Genomic DNA, 18,819 nt, shown 5'->3' with positions numbered 1-18,819 from the left:
TTTTGTTCATTACTGTATTTTTTGTCTGTAGGAATGGGAAAAGCAATGCACCACTGAAGATCAATAGATATTATATGAGACTACAACTGACCAAAGCCAAGACCCTGTCCCTGACTCAGTGCTGAATCTTTAACACTAAATTAAGCATTATGCTGTGTAAGATGCTTGCATTTATTGTCTTTAGTCAGTATCTTTGTTTAGACCAATTTTTTGGGGAGTCATTGAAGTGATCTCACCAGTGTCATGGTTTAACCTGTAGGTAGCTAGGCACCGATATAAGCTACCAAATACTGCACAGAATATCTGGCCTAATGCTTTATTTTGAACTTTTAAAAACTGTATTTCTTGGAAACACAGGTGAAGGAAAAGAGGAAATATTGAGAGAATAATTGTCTCCTTTTTTATCCTTCCTCACTGAACAGGGTGGGAATTGAGCTGTAAGGTTTTGGGAGCCTTTATTTACAGTACCCTGTGCTACATTTTGAATATGAACCTGAATAAAATTCCACTCATAACTGCTTTTCCCAGCACACTTGGGAACAATATGAGGCCAGGATAATGGCATGCACCACAGCTTCATGAGCACTGCAGCCCCATGAATGTGTTGTGATCGCCTCCCCTACAAAGGGCTTTAGTTCAGGCATAATGCAGCCCTAAACGGAGGAAATTGTGGAAAAAAATCCTTTAAAACTAGTAATCTTATTTAATGATCTCACATAAAGCTGATAATAATGTGGTAGGAAAAAAATATCTATAAGACAATGAATTTCTCATATGGATTATCTTAGCTTGACTATGAAATTCTAAACTTAGTAGAAGACAAAAAAATGAGATGTATATGTGCACACTAATGTTCATTACCAGACTTTGAGTTTTACAATCCAAACTAGAGATGACAATGCATACACACATGCAAAAAATGGCAACGGTAACCCCAAACAGCCATTTTTACAGAAAGATTCCTAAGTGAGGTCAGGATTTATTTACTGAAATATAAAGATCATATAATTAAACACAAGAAATAGTGTTTCATATTTTTCTCTGACAAGAAAGCAACGACCTCTGGACACAGATGTGTATCAAGAAATAGTATTTAACACTGTAGGAACATTAGTGTGTTTTCTTTTATTGCAAAGCCTATTTGAATACTTTGTAAAGCTGATATCATGAACTAAACATACAGAGAAATAAAGATTCTTTTTTTGAGGAAAATAAAATTTCTCTTCCTTCATATTAATACAAAAGATATGAAAAACAACATGTTCTGGCCTTAAGTATCAGACTTACATTTTGTCTTTTGTTGTCACTTACAATAGCAGTGCTGCTTGAATACCCAGCCATATCAAATGTAAGTTATTTGTATATCTCTATCCTCTCAGGAAATCTTGACCTTGAAATAGAATAAATATGTAACATGGGTATTGGGTTTGTGTGTTCGTAGCTAACACCACCAGTGCTAAAAACCGTAGACATTGAACAAAAACGTGCAGAAGATGAGATTGTGCAGTGCTGTTTGACTCATTGTTGCAAAATGAGAAATTACGGTTTAAATGTTTTGCTGTCTTTGAATGACCCTTCATTTGTAATTGATTCAGCTCAACAGACTGCAATTCTCAAACCATCAAGATACAGAACTTATTTGTCCCATGTTTAAAGTATGCTTCAGTTACTCTACCAAAGTCAAACTGTACAGGATAGGACCTTTTCTGTGTGAGTGCTTGGATAATGTGACACATTAACTCAGGGTCTGAGATGACTGGTTATTTAGACTGAGATTTTTAGAAGCAAATCATCTTTAGCATTTGTTGACCAGTTCTGTTAAAGGAAGAGGATTACACATAACCCAAAAGCTAGAAGGCAGCCCAAAATGGGCAGATCAATAGAAATTCTTTCAATGGCTTCTTGAGGCAACTTTGAAAATTCCTTGTGAGTAGCCATACTTACAGGCCAGTAAGAAAGCATACCTTGAGATACGTGCATTGATAACCAGGGGCATAACCAGCTGCAGTCAAAGTGGTAAACCCTGAGAGAAGGGATTTTTGAGTGAAGACTTCATTGCCTGTGCTTCAGTAAGGCCACAGCACAGACCTCTTTTGGCAGGAGAGTGGGGTAAAAATCTATGGTACATGACGTGGGTTCTCCCTTTTAGCTCAGTGTGAAGCTGGATCTGAGCCTTAAAGATCCCCAAAACAATAGATAGACCTACGAAAGGTGAAATAAGCAAGGTTTGGAGTCAAAGGATCATATCACAATAAGTTTGACTCCTAAAAGGTATAAAAAGTCTATTAAAATTGCTGCCTGTTGTCACCCATGAAGAGGAAAACAATGTATAGGGAGGACTCAAGGGCTTTTTTCCTCTTCCCAGTCCCACACAATTGATCCTGGGGACATATGCACTGTGTTCCTTTTAAGTGTGAGAACATGAGCAAGTGAAGTCTGCAGGAGAAGGAGCATGAGAGACAGAAGTAATTTTTCTTTAAAGCAAATAATCACCACTGCTTTCCAAAAGTCTAGAAATTTGCTTTGTACATTAATTTTCTTCAAGACCACTAACACGAGTTATAAATTAGCTGTTGGACTGAAATGACAAACACTAATGTGACAAGCTAGGAAAGGTATCTTGAGACCGAATATAGGTCTGATTTTATTTAATATCTGTAGTGTGATTAGAGAAAAAATATTGGAACCACACTGGAGGCATTTGCAGAGGATTCTTCCCTGGGAAATGTTTCCATCCTTTGCTGGGGACATCATGTTACATAAATGTATAATATGGAAGGATTAAAGGAGTCTTGGGAGATAAAAATAAAACTACAAGACTGATCTAGGAGAAAAAAAAAAGGTGGAAGGAAGGGAGGTAAGCCCAGAACAAGGCTACTTAAGGCTCTTCAATTTCCCTCTACTGACTATGCATATTTGATGATACAATAACAGTACTCACTGAAACTTACTGTCCAGTAAATACTTCTTATGTTATGACTAATAAAATACTGTAACTTCTCACTGATGCTATGAACAGCAGGAGAGCCATTTAAACCAGAAAAAAACATGCTAATTAGGTACAAACTCAGAAAAGGAATCTTATTTGTTAGTTTTATGACTATTTCAAAGAATAGACAAGAAAAGGGCAGGGAGAAGGGATATGAATTTTTCACAGCAATATACTGTGCTCATGAGTGCAATTTCAAAGCTACATTTTTACTACATGGAAAAAAAAAATAAAAGGAAAACTTTTAATAAAGGCATGTGACAAATAGGGCAAGATTCATTCTTGAGGAACGAGGTAGTGATGAGCAAGAGGGAAGGACCAAGGGGCTAGCACTTAACTCCCTGGGCAGTTCCCCTGTGAGAAAGAGAGTGTTAAAATACCTCTGTGCCCCTCGGCAGTAATTGTGTAAGGATACTGGTGTTGGCCAAAAGAACTGGATTCAAAATACCTAATCAGCAATATCAGTGTGTAGATTTTTACTCAGAGACCACTACATAAACTATATTTCACAGTCTATACAGGGGAGCAAGTCTTCCTGCAGTGAGTCAGCTCCTCACAATGTAGGTATGTACAACAGGGCAAACGAGGGCATCTGGAGCACAAACGTGAGAGATTAATTATGCATGGCTAAAAGTGATGGAATAACAAAATGTGTGAATAAAAGCACAATAAAAAGTGAAATAGAAAGGGAAAAAAAAAAAAAGGTAAAATTAGAGGAGGGAGAAAAACCCTCAGGGAAAGCAATGAAAAACCCACCCAAGGCAAGATAAAGCATAAGAGAAAGAATAATCAATCCTCCACTGTTGAAGCAATGCTACTGGGTGTAAGCCACACAAACAAGCCAGATATTTGGGTGACCATGCTTGTGCTTTCCAACAGAGTGTCTGCTGTGCTGGGCTCTGGCTGCCCCTGCTCCAGCCTGCATTTCATCTTCAGCAGAGCAACAGTCTGAAAAAACACCAAGGAAAAGCAAGCTGCTGTCTAACAGGCACAATGGGGTGAAGGCACTAGCCTTTGGGACTAGTAATCTCATTTAGATTCCCACAGGAATCTTAGTCCTCTATTTTAATTAAAAAGAAGATAACCCAGTTATGTTGCATGCCTAGTTCTGCTATTTTGTGCAATTTACTCATGGATAATATAATGAAAACTGAGATTGCATTTTACAGCAAATTTCTTGCTCATTAAAATTACATATTTGGACAAGTGAAAATGATAGAGTTCAGGTTTGTTTTCTCTTTTCATGATTTGTGTACAAGTACACAGTTAAATTAGGTAGTCACAAGAGACCATCAGAGCTAGTGGAAGCAGTTGTTCAGGAGGGTTTCCTAGCCTGGGCTAGTGAAAAAAAGAGTTGCAAAACTAGGTGATGAGAAGAGGAAATCCCACAAAATATCAGAGTTCACAGCTAGCAGGAGGTTGCAAACAATAAACCTTTACTGTCTAAAAATTAACATTGCCTGACAGATCATATATTGTGTCGGAAAGCTCTAAACAATCATAACAATAGGCTTTGCTTTGTTAAAAATAGCTTGTCCCTGACTTCTTACTTTTTTCTCAAGCATTCCTGGAGTAACTACTAAAGTCAATACAGTAATATTCCAGGCACCTACCCTTTAGAAACTAACCTTGAAAGAAACATGAATATAGGTTATTTAAACATAAGAATCTTCTATCTTCCTCTCTCATACAATCACTTTGACAGGGATTTGATCATGTAGGTGGATACTGGAGATGGGTTTTTTTTTTATTCAAACACTCAGGGAAAGCTTCAGCCACACTGAGTTGTCTCAGACAATGGAAAAGGTACATTTTCCCCCAGTGCCCCAGGAAAATCTTGCCTTGACAGACAGCAGCCAAAAGGAGTATTATCCCGTAAGTCTCTGTGGAAGCCCCTGTTTGCTACAAGTTGTGTTCCACCAGACTGCTGGCTGAGAGTCAGCCACACCATCCCCTCACCTCATCACGTGTCTCCTGGGCAGTGTGAGAAGGACAGTGAGCTGTGACCAGCTTTCCAGGCTGTCTGAGGAGACCTGAGCTGGAGTTCAGGTGAAAGGACACAAATAGCAGCTACCTCACCTGGAGTCAATCCAAAAGCATCACATGTACATCACATGTGTACACTGGGGATATGGGGGGGATGCCCTGGGGAAGAGTGGATGCCAGACAAACTCATATTGCTATGCTCCATTGTTTACCAGCATGTCTCAGCACAGAAACCTCCTGGGATGCCCCTTCCCCTGCACAAATGGCTGGAGAGAAATCTCTTTCTACTTTCCAGACCATTTAGACACTCTTTGAGCAGCTCATGCATTCACTGAGTAGCCAAAACAAATCTGTGCCTCTAAAACAGCTTTTACTCATATATGCCACTTTCTCCTTGATTCCTTTTCTCCCTGGTTCATCAGTTCTGCAGGTTTCCTACAACAAGTGGACATGCAACTAGATTTGGAATAGAAATATACTTGACAACTATGATTCCTTCATACTTATAAAATTGTCTTCTCCTGGACTATTACTTGGTTTCCTCATCTGTCTGGTAAAAAAAATAAATGAGAGAGAACAGCAGTGCATGCAGATGACCAAGGAAGGAAGAACGAGGCTTAGGAACAGAAAGTAACATATAAAGGAAGAGACAATCAGAAAGAGAAGAAACTTGTTTCACTGAGTTGCATTTAAAAGAATGATTATGCCACTGGTCACTACCAGGTCTCTACCCTTTCTCAAACCTGTGAGATCAGTAGAAGTTATGTAGGCATTTAAAGACTGGAAGGTTTGAAAGTCCTCGGTAGTTATCCATTAAGATAACTAATCCAATGAGAGAAATTATAGTATACAAAGAATAATGCTCATTGTAAAAGTTGATAGAAAACACTTCCTGTGGAATAAAGAAGACAAGAAAAGATGCTTGTTTATGCATCTCTGGAGCTGTTGACTTGAAAACAAGAAACAGATTAATTTGATGCTGTAAGAGTAAATTTAAGCTTGCAGACATTTTATGGTGATTTATATTGCATCTGTGCATTGTGTTATCCACAGTACTCCACAATTCTCTGTTTAAAACTGATTGTACAGAATGGTCTGGTTCACAAAGTAAAAAGTGATGTGCATTTCATATGGTGATGGTGGATTTTGGTTTTTCAATAAGAGACTAAAAAGCTAAAGGCATTCTGATCCCCTGTTGAAGACCAAGCATTTTGGAATAGCATCTTTTAAAGTAAAAGTCAGCAATACTGTCAAAAACATTAGAGGAAACAAATATGCATGGAGGGAACATTAGCTAAAAAGAAAAAACTACCACTTTTTATTCAATTATTTTTAACCAGAGAGAGAATGATATGTTTGAAAATTCCCAAGGTCCATACCACGTGTTTGCTAGATCTTCTATACCGAGTTCTGGGATAGCATGACAGTCTCTGGTGCTGTATCTGAGGAGGCTTCACAAAACTCAGGAACATCTCTTTGGGAAACAAGGGCTGCTTCCGAGATACAAGGAGCAGGATTCCTGCCTATTATATATAGTTATTATATTATTATATATAATATTAATATTATATCTGAATTACATAGTAATGTTATTATCATTATATTTATCAATAATATTTAATAGTTATTATATATAGTTATTGTATTATTAGTTCTTATTAGTTATACAAGAGGACAACATTTGTGTCAACTACTTAGACTGTGTGATGGAACAGAGTTCTGTCAAATATTTGATGTTCAGGTGTACAGTTTGAGAGTTTTTTCACACTATTTTCTGCTCCCCAGAAGGAAGCAGACTATCAGATTTTCACATAGGCTTTTACCTACTCAAAATTATTTTAAGAATTTGGATCAATTGTTTGGGTTTTTTTTTTTAAAATTTGAGATGATTGCAAACTGAAATTTATCTCCCACAGGTGAATTTTATACTTCTCCTGAATTCAGACCATTTATCTAAACAACAAAGTTCTGGTGAAACCTCTCTCTCTGAAAAAACATTAACATCTGAGACTTTCTCCATTTCTGTATTGAAACACAGAAAATATATTTGGGAGAGAAAATTCAATTTTTTATAATATCAGATTTTAATCAACAATACACCTGGGCAATGATATCCACCTAAGGCACTGGAGAGCAGACAAAAATGTGGCAATCAACAGCTCTAATGAGTTTAAATTGGATTTGCTCAAGAGAAAAGGATATCAATTCAGAAAAAAAATTTACAGAAAATTATATGATTTAATCCAGCTTTACACTTGCCCTCTTTTAATTACAGTGTAATATCTATTGATGACTCTTTATTTAGTTTAACATAGATAGCTTTTATTGGGTTTGCATGGTAAGGTTTTGGCAGCAGGGAGTGGGGGGAGGCTACAGAGGGAGCTCCTGTGAGAAGCTGCCAAAAGCTCCAGCTCTGTTCCACAGAGCCAGTGCCAGCCAGCTCCAAGGGACACCCACCACTGGCCAAGGTCAATACCACCAGTGACAGTGGGAGCACCTCTGGAATATCATGGTTAAGAAGGAAGGGGAAAAAATTAAGAAAAGGTAGACGCAAATTGCAGAGTTTGCGAAAGCAGCAACTCTGCAGACACCAAGGCCAGTGAAGAAGGAGGGGCAGGAGGTGCTCCAGGCACCAGAGCAGAGATTCCCTGCAGGCTCTGGTGCAGACCATGGTGAGACAGGATGTGGCCTTGCAGCCCATGGGGCTCACAGTGGAACAGAGATCCACCTGCAGCCCCCGGGGACCCCACACCGGAGCAGGTGGGTGCCAAAAGGAGGCCGTGATCCTGTGGAAAGCCCACACTGTACCAGGCTCTGGCAGGAACTGTGGTGCTGTGGAGAGGAGCCCATGCTGGAGCAGGCTTGCTGGGAGGGCTTGTGACCCAGTGGAGAACCCACACTGGAGCAGTTTGTGAAAAGCTGCAGCCTGTGTGATGGACTCACTTTGGAGAGGTTTGTGGAGGACTGTGTCCTGTGGGATGGACTGTGCTCTGGAGCAGAGGAAGACTGGGAGTCCTTCCCCTGAGAAGAAAGCAGCTGCAGAGATGAACTGACTGTAACCTCCATTCCCCTCCCTCTGAACTTCTGGGGAGGAGAAGATAGAGAGCTTGGGAATTGAGTTAAGCCTGTAAAGGAGGAAGGGGTAGGGATAAAGTGTTTTTTTTAAAGATTTGGTTTTACTTCTCATTGTCCTATTCTGATTTGGTTTTGCTTGGTAATAAACTCAGTTAATTTCCCCAAGGTGAGTCTGTTTCACCCATGAAAATAACTGGTGAGTGACCCCTTCCTGTCCTTACTTCAACCCAAAAGCCTTCTGTGGTATTTTTTCTCACCCCTGGCTACATGAGGAGGGGTGTGATGAAGCAGCTTCGGTAGGTACTTGACATCCAGACAGGGTCAGCCCATCACATAATGTAGAAAATAAAATTTACAATGAAAACATAGAAAGATGAACAAAACTAGGTGAAAGAAATCCAACTGGTGATTGAAATTCACCCCAGATATGATGATTATTTATAGGTTTGACTAGATGGGCAATAATTCTGATTTTTCAGTAACAGTCACTGCATGTCCAAACCTTGTTGTCTGTATTTCTAGGCCATGGATTCCCCTGAGATGCTTGTTCTAATTTGTCTCCAAACCTACTTCCACAGCAGTTTATTCGAGGTCCATGGTGGTGAAGCACAGAGCCTTTTGGCTCCAGCTTCTCTCACAAAGCCCTACCATGGGCCTCAAGCAGTGTGTAAGTGTAAACATAAGGCTACCAAGTAATCCTAACTTCAGGGAAATAGCCACCTTTGCAAGGTAAAGTGCAACAAGACATTGCACATGTCAAAACTTCATGATGAGAAAAACATCACCATTTCAGAATATAAACCTCCAAATGACCCTTTATTGAGAGAAGAATGGAAAGCTACTATGTTTGGCTTGCCATCCCCTTTCTTCCCCCAAAGCACATTGGACCATGCTTGATTCAGCAAAGTTTATCCCTACTGAAGACACTGCATCATTTGTTATGGAGCTTATACATTTATTCATCTACTTTGTGTTCTGCAGGAAGAGGTATTTTTTGCTTTCTCAATGCATTTTGTGTAGATGTGTTTGAAAGCATTTTCTGCGATCTTCCTAATATGTGTATATAGATGTGCATGCTATATTCTGCCATGTGATTTCTTCCTCCTTTTATAGCCATTTTATATAAATAGTATTGAATGCTGATTAAAAAACATCAAGCACAAAAGCATACTTCTTGTTTTAAAATCAGAGGTAAAAGACACTGCCTTGTTAGAAAAGGAGGAAGTACCGAAAACGAAGCATGTACATTTAGAAGAGGGATCAGAACTGAATCTTATCTTCTAAGTAGCCAAGAAAACAAATCATATAAGAATTCAGACCTCTGACCACCTCTGAAGGGGGAAGCTAATGGAAACAGCACCTCACTGGGACATTACTGCATATCATCACCTAACAGTGACCCTGAGGGAAATGAAACTGAAGAGAAATGGAGCTGGATGCGAGGGAGGTGGAACTGTTCTCATTTCTGAATGCAGCAGAATAGTCTAATAGGATATACAGCACAGCTAAATCAATAAATACCAGAGGAAAAATATTTTCAAGCTTTGTAAAGGAATGACATGCAGATTGAGAGAAAGGCAAAGTCCTGTATTTATAGTCATTTTTGATAAATGCAGGATAAATAATGACTCAGTCAGAAAAAGAAAATTTACAGAAGCCCAGCAATTGAAGAGGCTGCACATTCCTGCAAGGTATTATGCCTTGCAAGGAACAGGCCATGGGGAGTTGAGCATCCAAAATCCATTGAAAAGTTTCTACAGAAACCAAAATTTTGCAGACATACAAACATTTCAGACTCCTTTTTTTTTTTTTTTTCCTGAAGTGGTTGGTTGCTTTAATCCATAATTTCCCTGGGCATGAAGATTCTGCAGCCTGTGTAACACTGCTGGTGCTCACACTGCTCTGTGTTATGAAGAAAGGTGCTCAGCTGTGAGGCTGGCACCTGTCTGCAAGCTGTCACACAGCCTCTGTCCCCAAAGGCAGCTCTTGCCAGCACACTGCAGGTGCTGGTCAGCTGGGAAAGGGGGATAGGAGGAAGAGGAAGAAAGGCAGTGTGGCTGGGAAAAACAAGGAAGCTGATGCTTGTCATCCTGGTGCTGGAGAGTGTTGATGAGCGACTGAGGAGCAGGAGGTGGAATGAGGCATAGGTCTCGTACAAAGTCAGTGCTGGCAGCCACCAATTGCTGCCAGGAGCCCTGGCCATAGCTAATGCCAAGAGCTTCAGCTGCCATCCCTGCCATCAGCAAGGGCTGCTGCAGCAAGCAGTACCCAAAGGGAGATTTGTTTGGAACCCCCTGCTTCATGTAATATGTATTTCCATTTGATATTTCCAGGCTGCATTCAGAACTAAGTATTTTCACTGCAAAAGCACCAAAATTCTATAATGAAAAGCAAATACTCTTTGATAGGTTTTGCAGTGCAAGCCTTAAGTGCTGTAAGTACCAGAGACTCTTCCTACTGAGTTTAAACACATCCTTGTTTTTCACTCCAGCCAAGTCCCAAATGGCAGGGTGGACCCCTGCCTGCAGGTGATGGCAGTGTACATGCTCCTGAGGCTCTGTGGGCAGCCCTGCTTGCAGTCACACAAGGAGGGACTAAGGAACTGCTGGTCTACCATGGCTGTTTTCCTCTCAGAATGATTTTAGCTGCTTTGTAGCCAGTGCAGGCACAGGGACCACTGAGGGCTTCATTTATCTGCAACACTGACCTGCTCCAACTGGGCATGTACTTTTAACCAGAAGTTCTGCCTCTCAGTCTCAACAGCAAACTGTGCTAGTTGTGCTACCAGTGATGTCAGTGCAGCCAGACAGGCAGCGTGTGGATTTGCATCCCTTCATTAGTCAGAAAAAATGGATTTGAATCACTTCATTAGTCAGAAAAGATGGATTTGCATCACTTCATTAGTCAGAAAAGATTTCTAGAAGGTGATTTGGACCCATCTATTGCCTATAATACCACAGGCTACATCTTTGCCTCTTATAATGTGTCATAATAGGCTCTCACCCTAAAACTTCAGATATTCACAGAGTGTTTTGGGCTCACACAAACAAGATGGGATGGAAGTGTCACTTTTACTCACCTATGAAGCTTGTGTCACACAACTGGACAAATCTGTGATGCTCTCTCTGCTGTCTGGTCCCTTCCCAGGATATACAGAACCTGAAGCTGGCACCTCTGTGGAATGGCAGAGCTGGCACACTAGTTTTATGTGCAGGTGGTAAAATGGCTTCCTCCTTCATCCTGTGCTAAGTGCTTGCTGAATGAGTTTGACTCCACAGACTCAAGGACAGCCAGCTCAGGTTGTTTCCTCCAACACTAATACGTAAACAAGTTACTCACTTGGGGTTTTTTTTCAGTTAATGTTATTCAGAGAGAGTAAAATGCTGTAGAGCATTCATTCTGGTTCCAGTTGTGGAAATGGAGCATGTATAATTACCAATGTGGGTAGCAGTCCATCTCGTAGCCTTACTTATGCCAGTGAAGGATATTATCTCATTATATCAGCTTAGCAGTCTTCTTTCCCTGGAATTCAAAATAAGCAAGGCTCATAAAGGAATGATAAAACAACTAATTATAAGGGACATTATTTTAAAAACTGAATAGTAGTCAAAATCCATTAATGGACTATTTTACATGATTAAACTACTTTCAAGAAAGTATCTAGGCTTTTTCAGCATAAACATTTCTACACTGAAAATGTAACTTGAACCTAATTCTATGGTCAGCTATTTTTTGAATAAGTATAACATGTGCTTTCATTTATGACAGGGCAAGATGAGTGAAATTTTTAACTTCATTATGTCTATCATCCAAAGTAATTTAGAAGATAGTCCTGCTACATGGAGACTCTTCTGTACTACAATGCTAATAATGACTAATATCTGGGAAAACAGAAAATAGAGCTTCTAGCAAGGATTTGTTTTAGCATATGTTTTAGGATTTCTATTTGAATAGAAAGTGCTGTTCTGATTCAAAGATAAAATACTTCTGGACCTTCAGAAATTTGTTGGGTGCATTTTTTATGTTACAATACAAAGGAGCTTTGGGTTTGCTTCCCAGCTCTTGATCCTTCAACCCAACTGAACCTCAAGCTGAACTGCTTTCCTTCTTTCTTGCTGATTATCTCCAGGAAGAAAAGTTCTGCAAGGCTGAGACCATCTTTTTTTTAAATCTGGGAAGTGTTTCAGTAAACACTCGGCTGCAAGTGGAACTGTGCTATCCATCCCCTAGAAGTATGGGAGCCAAAGAGTCCTGCCAATGGATAACCAAATGGAAGAGAGATTGCTGCTGGGAGACAACAGAGGAAGACACGGACATCAGCTGGTTGCAGTAAGAGCCAGCTCATTTAGGAGCAGTTCTGTCCTTCACATAGCTGCAAGAGTGAGACATCTCTTTCCAATTTTGTCATTTCTTTTCTAGATTACTGGTTCTTCTTGGGACAAGGAAAAGGTGAAGCACTTTGATGAACCCATTGTTTCACCATCTTTGGCAAGAAAAACATCCTATATTTTACACTGTGCCATTCATATAAACAAATGTAATTGGCAGAGTGAAAATTACAATGTTAGAACAAAGATATGAAGTGCACACAGTTGCAGAAAGCACAGATGCCCATTCATCCCAGCAGCAATTTGGTGCTGCAAATAGTTGTAACTCACTATCCCTCCTTTCCATTTCTTGTATAAAATACAGGAACTCTGCTCTATATGACAATACAGGTGCCATTGGTGCCAGACTGAGTAAGCCACAAACACTGCTTTTAGAACTGCTTTTCATCTTTGAAAGATGAAGTTTTGTGGGGTAGTCCTGCTGATGGAACCTGATCTGATCAAGATGCCTGACCTGTGGAATTAGAGATGATGTCAGAGTTGTCAGAGTTGTCAGATTCCTGGCACGGGTCTCATGGCTCAAGACGAGCCTTTCCTGGCATGTATGCCATGCATATATCCTTCCCACTGTACAATAAACTTTTGAGACCTTATTTACAGCAGGAAATGCTTGAAAGACTGGTATTTGAAACTGAACTAGCTGAAACTGGTAACTGAACTGAACTCTTTCCTGGCAAGAGGAATGCACCTGTTAAATCAGCACCCTGGGCCATATACATACATCAGTAACTGGTTTAACAAAACCCAGCCCCAGAAACAATGCTGCAGAGTGTAGAGCTTTGTTAATGGGTTTGGTAGCAGGACCAATAAAGTTCATTGTTGAGTTTAGCTACAAATGGCTTCCTTTGTGCTGCAGCTTTTTACATCAGCTTTTAACTAGACCTACCAGTTGTACTAGCCAGACTGAGGGCATGATCTTCCCAGAGACACTGGTTCCATGAAATTAAAAATGGGCTTCTGAAACATCACTAGGTTTGCCCTTGGGCTTCTGAAATGGACCTCTTTGCTTAGGAGATTTCTGTGTCCTCTCTTCCAGAAGATGAACAGAAGAAAATCAAAGCAGAGTGAACATTGATTGGGGTTTTTTTGTTTGTTTGTCTGGTTGGTTGATTGGTTGGTTGGTTGATTGGTTGGGCTTTTTAAGACTTGGGAAATGTTGATTTTTAAGGCTCACATGACAAATAAACAAACCACCTACTACTCTGAGTGGGTAGCTGGGTCACTCTGGCCCTACCAGACCAGCTCAGTGATTCATGGCAGCTCTACTCAGCCCTGGATGGCGCTTGCATCTTCTCTTCCCACACTCAGGGAGGAGTGTAGGGCAAGTGGGCTGCTTCTGCAGAGCAGGGACTGAGAGCAGCCCTCATAGCATGGATTCATGGGCTACAAGCTCAGAAGGTAGGAAGCAGCTGAGAAGGAGGCAGAGTCACTCTCTACAGGCAGTTTTTGAGTGAGAATCTTTCGTGTATATGACCATCAACTAGCAAGAGCACAATCTGAAAGTGAGTATGTTGCTGTAAAACAGGCACACATTATTAAACAGTTCCTCTTGATGTAGAAACAGGCAAATTTCACTTTCACCAGAGAGGGGGAAGAATCTTGCTCAGAGGCAGAGCTACCTCTATGGGAAGGTGTTGAAGAAGAGCTGCAGCAGCAGCATCAAAAGAAGCTAATCCTTCCCCCTAGATTTGGAGAAACACACAGTGGAAACGGATCCAATTAATCCCCAAGGGCAACCGAGCAAATTCCCCTTCTGTTTCCTCGTTTATATGATTTTGCCTTGGCTAGGGTGAAATTTCAACAGCAACAGCAGCAAGTCTACCGGCCCAGGTGAGCGCCAGTCCTGGCGGCCCGGGCCCGGCGCTGCGCTTTCCCCGGCGGCCAGCGGAGGGAGGCTGCCGCTGGTCCCGCCGCCCCGGCGGAGCGCGAGCTCCGGCCCCGGGGCGTCCCTCGGCAAGCTGGCACCGCCTGCAGGGCCCACCTTGCACCGCTGGCCCCTGCCCAGACAAAAAAGCCAAGGGCACAAAGGGACAGATGGCGACTTCCTTCCGAATTAAAGCCACTGGGGGAGCTCAGGTCAAGCCGCAGACGGAGGAGCAGAGAAGAGGCAGAAAAGAATTTGGGGGCAAATGAGCAGAGGGCTCGGTCCCTCCGAAATCAGTGGCTGCAGGGCATCCGCGGACAGATCCGCCTGAAGCCGATCCGTTTGCGCCGGTTCCCGAGCTGCCGTGGTCCTGCACCAGATCGAGGGGTCGGCCCTCGGCTGGGTGGCTCTGCTGGGCACCCACGGGCAACGAGGAAGGGCCGGGGCTCCTATCAGCCCTCCTGTAACTCGCCATCTAGTTTTGCTGTGAAAACAAAAGCAAAACAAACAATTCCGTTCTCCCCCGGCACGAAAATAAAGTTCGGGCACCACACGGGCTGGTCGAAAGGACTCCATTGTAGCTTTTAAATGAGATATCTTTGCAACCGCTAGCCCTTCCCCGAGCCAGCGGGGAGCCGCCCGTATCCCTGGAAGCGAGAGGTAGCGGGGAACAAAAGGCAAACTCCGAAGTGACATTGAAAATAAAAGGGAGCTTTGGTTACCCTCAGGGTAAGGTCGAGGGGGAAAGGTCGCCTGTCCAGCAGCGCGTACTCCCGGCAGGCGCAGGGGAGCCCCCCCGGGCTCGGCCCTGTGCGCCGTCCGTGCAGCCCCGAGGGCGCGGGAGGACGAGGAAGGATGCGGGAGGATGCGGAAGGATGGGGGAGGACGCGGGAGGACGCTCAGCCCCCGCCCCGCAGCACGCACAGGGCAGGCTGCAGCTCCCCGGGGCCCTCGGCTGCGGTCCGGAGGCACCGGGAGGGCTTCGAGACCGCACCGGGGGGCAGTGAGCAAAGAGCCCCCGCGCCGCCCGCCGCCGCCAGCCACGCTGGAACAGAAAAGGTCTGCGGTAAATCAAACTGCCGGGGGCCACCCCCCGCCCGCCCCTTCCCTCTGCACCCTCAGGCACGTCCGTGTCCGTCGCCTCCGCGTCCAACCCCACCCGGGAGCCGAGAGCCCCTTTTCCCGGCGCCGGCGCGGCCGCAGGCCTGGGCGAGGGAAGGGGAAGGGAGGGCGGCGAGGTGACCCACTTAAAAGCTGAGTTCCTTTTTGAAACACTTAAGAGACGACAGGGTTGAGGACTGTGAATGTATGCGTAAATATATACTCACGCATAACCAGTGCCGGAGGTATGCACCCCCACGCTCCTACGTGTGTGTGTAGGCATGTCTGGGAACACACACAAAAGCGCGTAACTCCTAAGACAGCTAATGAAATATACTAATAGCTACACCCAAAAGCAGATAAATGGATCCCGTCGGGATTCTGTTTGTAGGTACATACCGATTAAAAGTTTCTATATCTAAATAAAACTTGCTTGTATTTTTAACTGGCTCTACAGGCTAACTTCTTGCAAATTGTCTCAACAACCACCTTCAAGTAATCCTTCGCATAATCATCTCTGTCTTGGGTGTATCAAAAACGCTTCAGGGCAACAGTAAGTTTTGTATGTGTGTAGTGGCACCGTTGCGGCAGTGACAGTCTACTGGCACTAAGAAAGCCAGTGCGGAGGGCTTATATTAACTGCTGATAATATCGGACCAGGCGGTCAGACAGCAGTTCATACAGGGGGGCGAGTGCCGCTGCTATCCACCCGAGACTCCCCGGGTGCCTCCAAAGAGCCCTTTCCCGCGGGTCCCGGCGCCGGACAGCCGCGGAGGGGCGCGGTGAGGCTGGCGGGCCGAGGCGTGCCCCTGGCCCCGCCGCCCCCGCCCTGGCACGGCTGCCCTCCGCCCGCCGCCTCGGCTCCGGGAGCCCTGCCCTGGCACCCCGTACCTGGCCCCACCCTGGCCCTCTTGGCCGGGAACGGCCCGGAGAAGGAAAGGACGGGGAGGGTGTCGAGGACTAGGGCAGGAGGGCTCAGCCGTCCTCCAGCAACTGGGGAAGGAGGGAAAGAGCTGAGCGGAGGCAACGCCGCTGCCCTCGCTCGCACAGAGCTTTGCGAGTGGGGCCGCCAGGGACCGGTGGCGAAGGAGCCCCGAGAACCCCCAGCTGCGAGATGCTCCACGCCGTGGGCAGCTGGAGGAGCAACTGTGCGTGCTCTGCGGAGGGGTGAGGATTTTCGCTTTAGCCTTTGGTGGTCTCGCTGGTTGCCTTAGGTTCCCACGCCAGGGGGAGAGGTTTCGACCGGTGTGTTGAGGGGTTTCTCCCATCCTAACGAGATAACCAGGGCAGGGGGGCTTTCCCACGGCGAGGAATTACCCCCGTGAGCCACAACAGGCGTTTCCCCACACAAACACCCAGAGCGCTCCGTGCCTAGGTAGCGCTCGCAGGGTGCGTCTCTGGGAGGACTCCTGCCTTCTTACACGCCCAAGCATGTGCTTTCCAGGTGGGGAGAGGCTCCCAGCGCCCTGCCCGCGGCCGCCAGAGTCATAAGTCCTCCCCACACGATGAGTACGGAAACCTCCGCTCCTGGCGTAGGTGTGCTGGGCACATCTTCCGTTCTGCGGAGCGCGGGGACGCAGAGGGTGTATTACCCCGACACTCACAAGCAACCAGATGAAGTTTCTATGATCTCGCTCAGGGTGGGTGTCTCTCGAGAGGGGGGAGTTGAGGCAAGCTGCCTCTGTGGTGCCTTTTTTCCAGGTGGTCATTTACATCTCTCTATGGATGTGTTAGAGTTATATGGGTGACCAGAAGCGAAGAAAGAGCTCTGTCACAGATCTGCTCTTGCCACCTCCAGCTCGGAGCTCTCTGTGAGCGGCTGCTCCCGGGCTGTAGGGCCGCGGGCAGGGCAGCGCCCAGGGCCGCCTCCTCGGCACTGGGAGCGGGGGCGGCAGCGCTGGGCAGGGGGTGCAGCCAGACGTGCACTCCTGAACTGACCCAGAGGGAGCACGGAGCAGCTCATGGCTTCGTATCAAAAAGTTACACCTAGAAAGCATCTTTCTTGTTGAGAAAGAATTTGCGTGCGGTTTGCGTGGGACCCTTACCCTCTGCCCTCCGAGCCCTCCGAGCTCTGCCTGGCCGAACATATTTAATTCCCCTTGGGGAGGCACAGCAGCTCGTATAAAAAAGACATTGTTGTCTTTGGAGAGCCCTGTGCGCACTTTCAAAAGCTGATCCTTGAGTTCCCAGCCCCCGCAATCCAGTTGATGAGGAAACGCTCTGCGGTCTTGGTGGCACCGTTTCCATTGGGATTGGCACCATTTGATTGACAAAGTCTCCCATTCTTCCACCTCTCGAGTGTTATCAAAAGGATTGTGTGGGGTCAGAAGCTATTGAAGGGACGTCCGTGTAGCCGCATTTCTGCAAACACGGGGTGAAAACCGTGCCTTTCTCATGAAAATGCTTCCACCAGGCAGAACGCATCTCATCTTCCTTGCTCTCCTCCTTAGCATTTCTTTTTAACTCGAGTGTTTTACTAAGCAGCATCACCAGGTAAACGAATATATCGCTTTTAAAGGCAGCCTAGGCAGGATTCTGTCGGGACGGCCGCCCTCCCCGGAAGCTGGGAGCAGCCATCTCTGGCAGACGAAACTCCTGTGGGGGGTTTGAAAGAAAAGAGAATGAAGGGACACGGCACCAGAGAAGAAGTTTTCTCGCCCCTTGTCCGTGGTGTGACTCGCCCCGTTATCGCTCACTTGGGCCGGGAAAGCAGGTGCAGAGGCTGACCTGTTTCCTTCACACCGCGTCGATCTAGCCAGGCTGAAAAGTAGCTAGACGTAGCTGTGCCTGTGCGAGCTCCGGTGTGCTCCTAACTCAGCGGTCAGACGTGCGCAGGAGAGTTTCACCCGCTCCCAGCGCAGGTGAACGAAGCACTCTCGCATTAGCTTCCCTCTAGCAGACCCCGTGCAGAGCCAAGGCCCGACTCGCTCGGGATAACCTAACCGAGCGATGTTTGAGAGGCGATTTAACCTGCGCTCATTCGAGCGAGAGGATAAATTAGCTCTGGCAGGCGCAGCCGGCCGCCAAAGGGTCGCTCCGGGGCGGGCGCAGGGCAGCGGGGAGTCTCGGCTCCCGGAGCCGCTGCTGGGGCCTACCCAGCTGCCCCACTCTGTGGATGGGAACGGCTCCTGCCCCACAAATTGCGCGGTCACTTGCCGCCTTTCGTCTCTGATGAGAGCCGACCAAGCCGTAGTTTTGGTGGATTCTGCAGTATTTATTTTTTTCCCTTCCACCCACCCCCTTCTTTTAAAGATTCACGAAAGAGGCATGGGGGTGGAGTGTCTGAGAAATTCGGGGTGAAAAAAAACAACCACAAACCCCAAACAATCAAACCACTAAGGCAAGGTCGAGTCTCTCTCGGTGTAGGAACAAAACCAAAGACCGTAATCAAAAATACGCGCAGAAAGGGGAAAAAA

At 45.1% G+C, this 18,819-nt stretch overlaps 1 protein-coding gene and 1 long non-coding RNA gene across 2 annotated transcripts in view; one reads left to right on the top strand and one right to left on the bottom strand.

Moving 5' to 3' along the window:
* Positions 1–15,593: 15,593 nt before the first annotated feature.
* LOC117244582 overlaps positions 15,594–18,819 on the bottom strand; it is a 4,928-nt gene continuing 1,702 nt past the window's right edge. Inside the window, exon 2 of the long non-coding RNA XR_004497960.1 lies at positions 15,594–17,998. This is a non-coding gene — a long non-coding RNA (uncharacterized LOC117244582). The remainder of the gene's footprint in view (positions 17,999–18,819) is intronic.
* Positions 16,251–18,819, top strand: part of NKX2-1 (NK2 homeobox 1) — a 9,662-nt gene continuing 7,093 nt past the window's right edge. The window contains exon 1 of the mRNA XM_015632351.3: positions 16,251–16,570. Coding sequence (XP_015487837.1) covers positions 16,518–16,570 — 53 coding nt within the window. The 5' untranslated portion in view covers positions 16,251–16,517. The remainder of the gene's footprint in view (positions 16,571–18,819) is intronic.

This window comes from Parus major, chromosome 5 (assembly GCF_001522545.3).
Source record: "Parus major isolate Abel chromosome 5, Parus_major1.1, whole genome shotgun sequence".
In the NCBI taxonomy this organism is placed as follows: domain Eukaryota; kingdom Metazoa; phylum Chordata; class Aves; order Passeriformes; family Paridae; genus Parus; species Parus major.
Note: the sequence above shows the minus strand (reverse complement) of the source record. Positions and strands in the feature narration are given on the sequence as shown.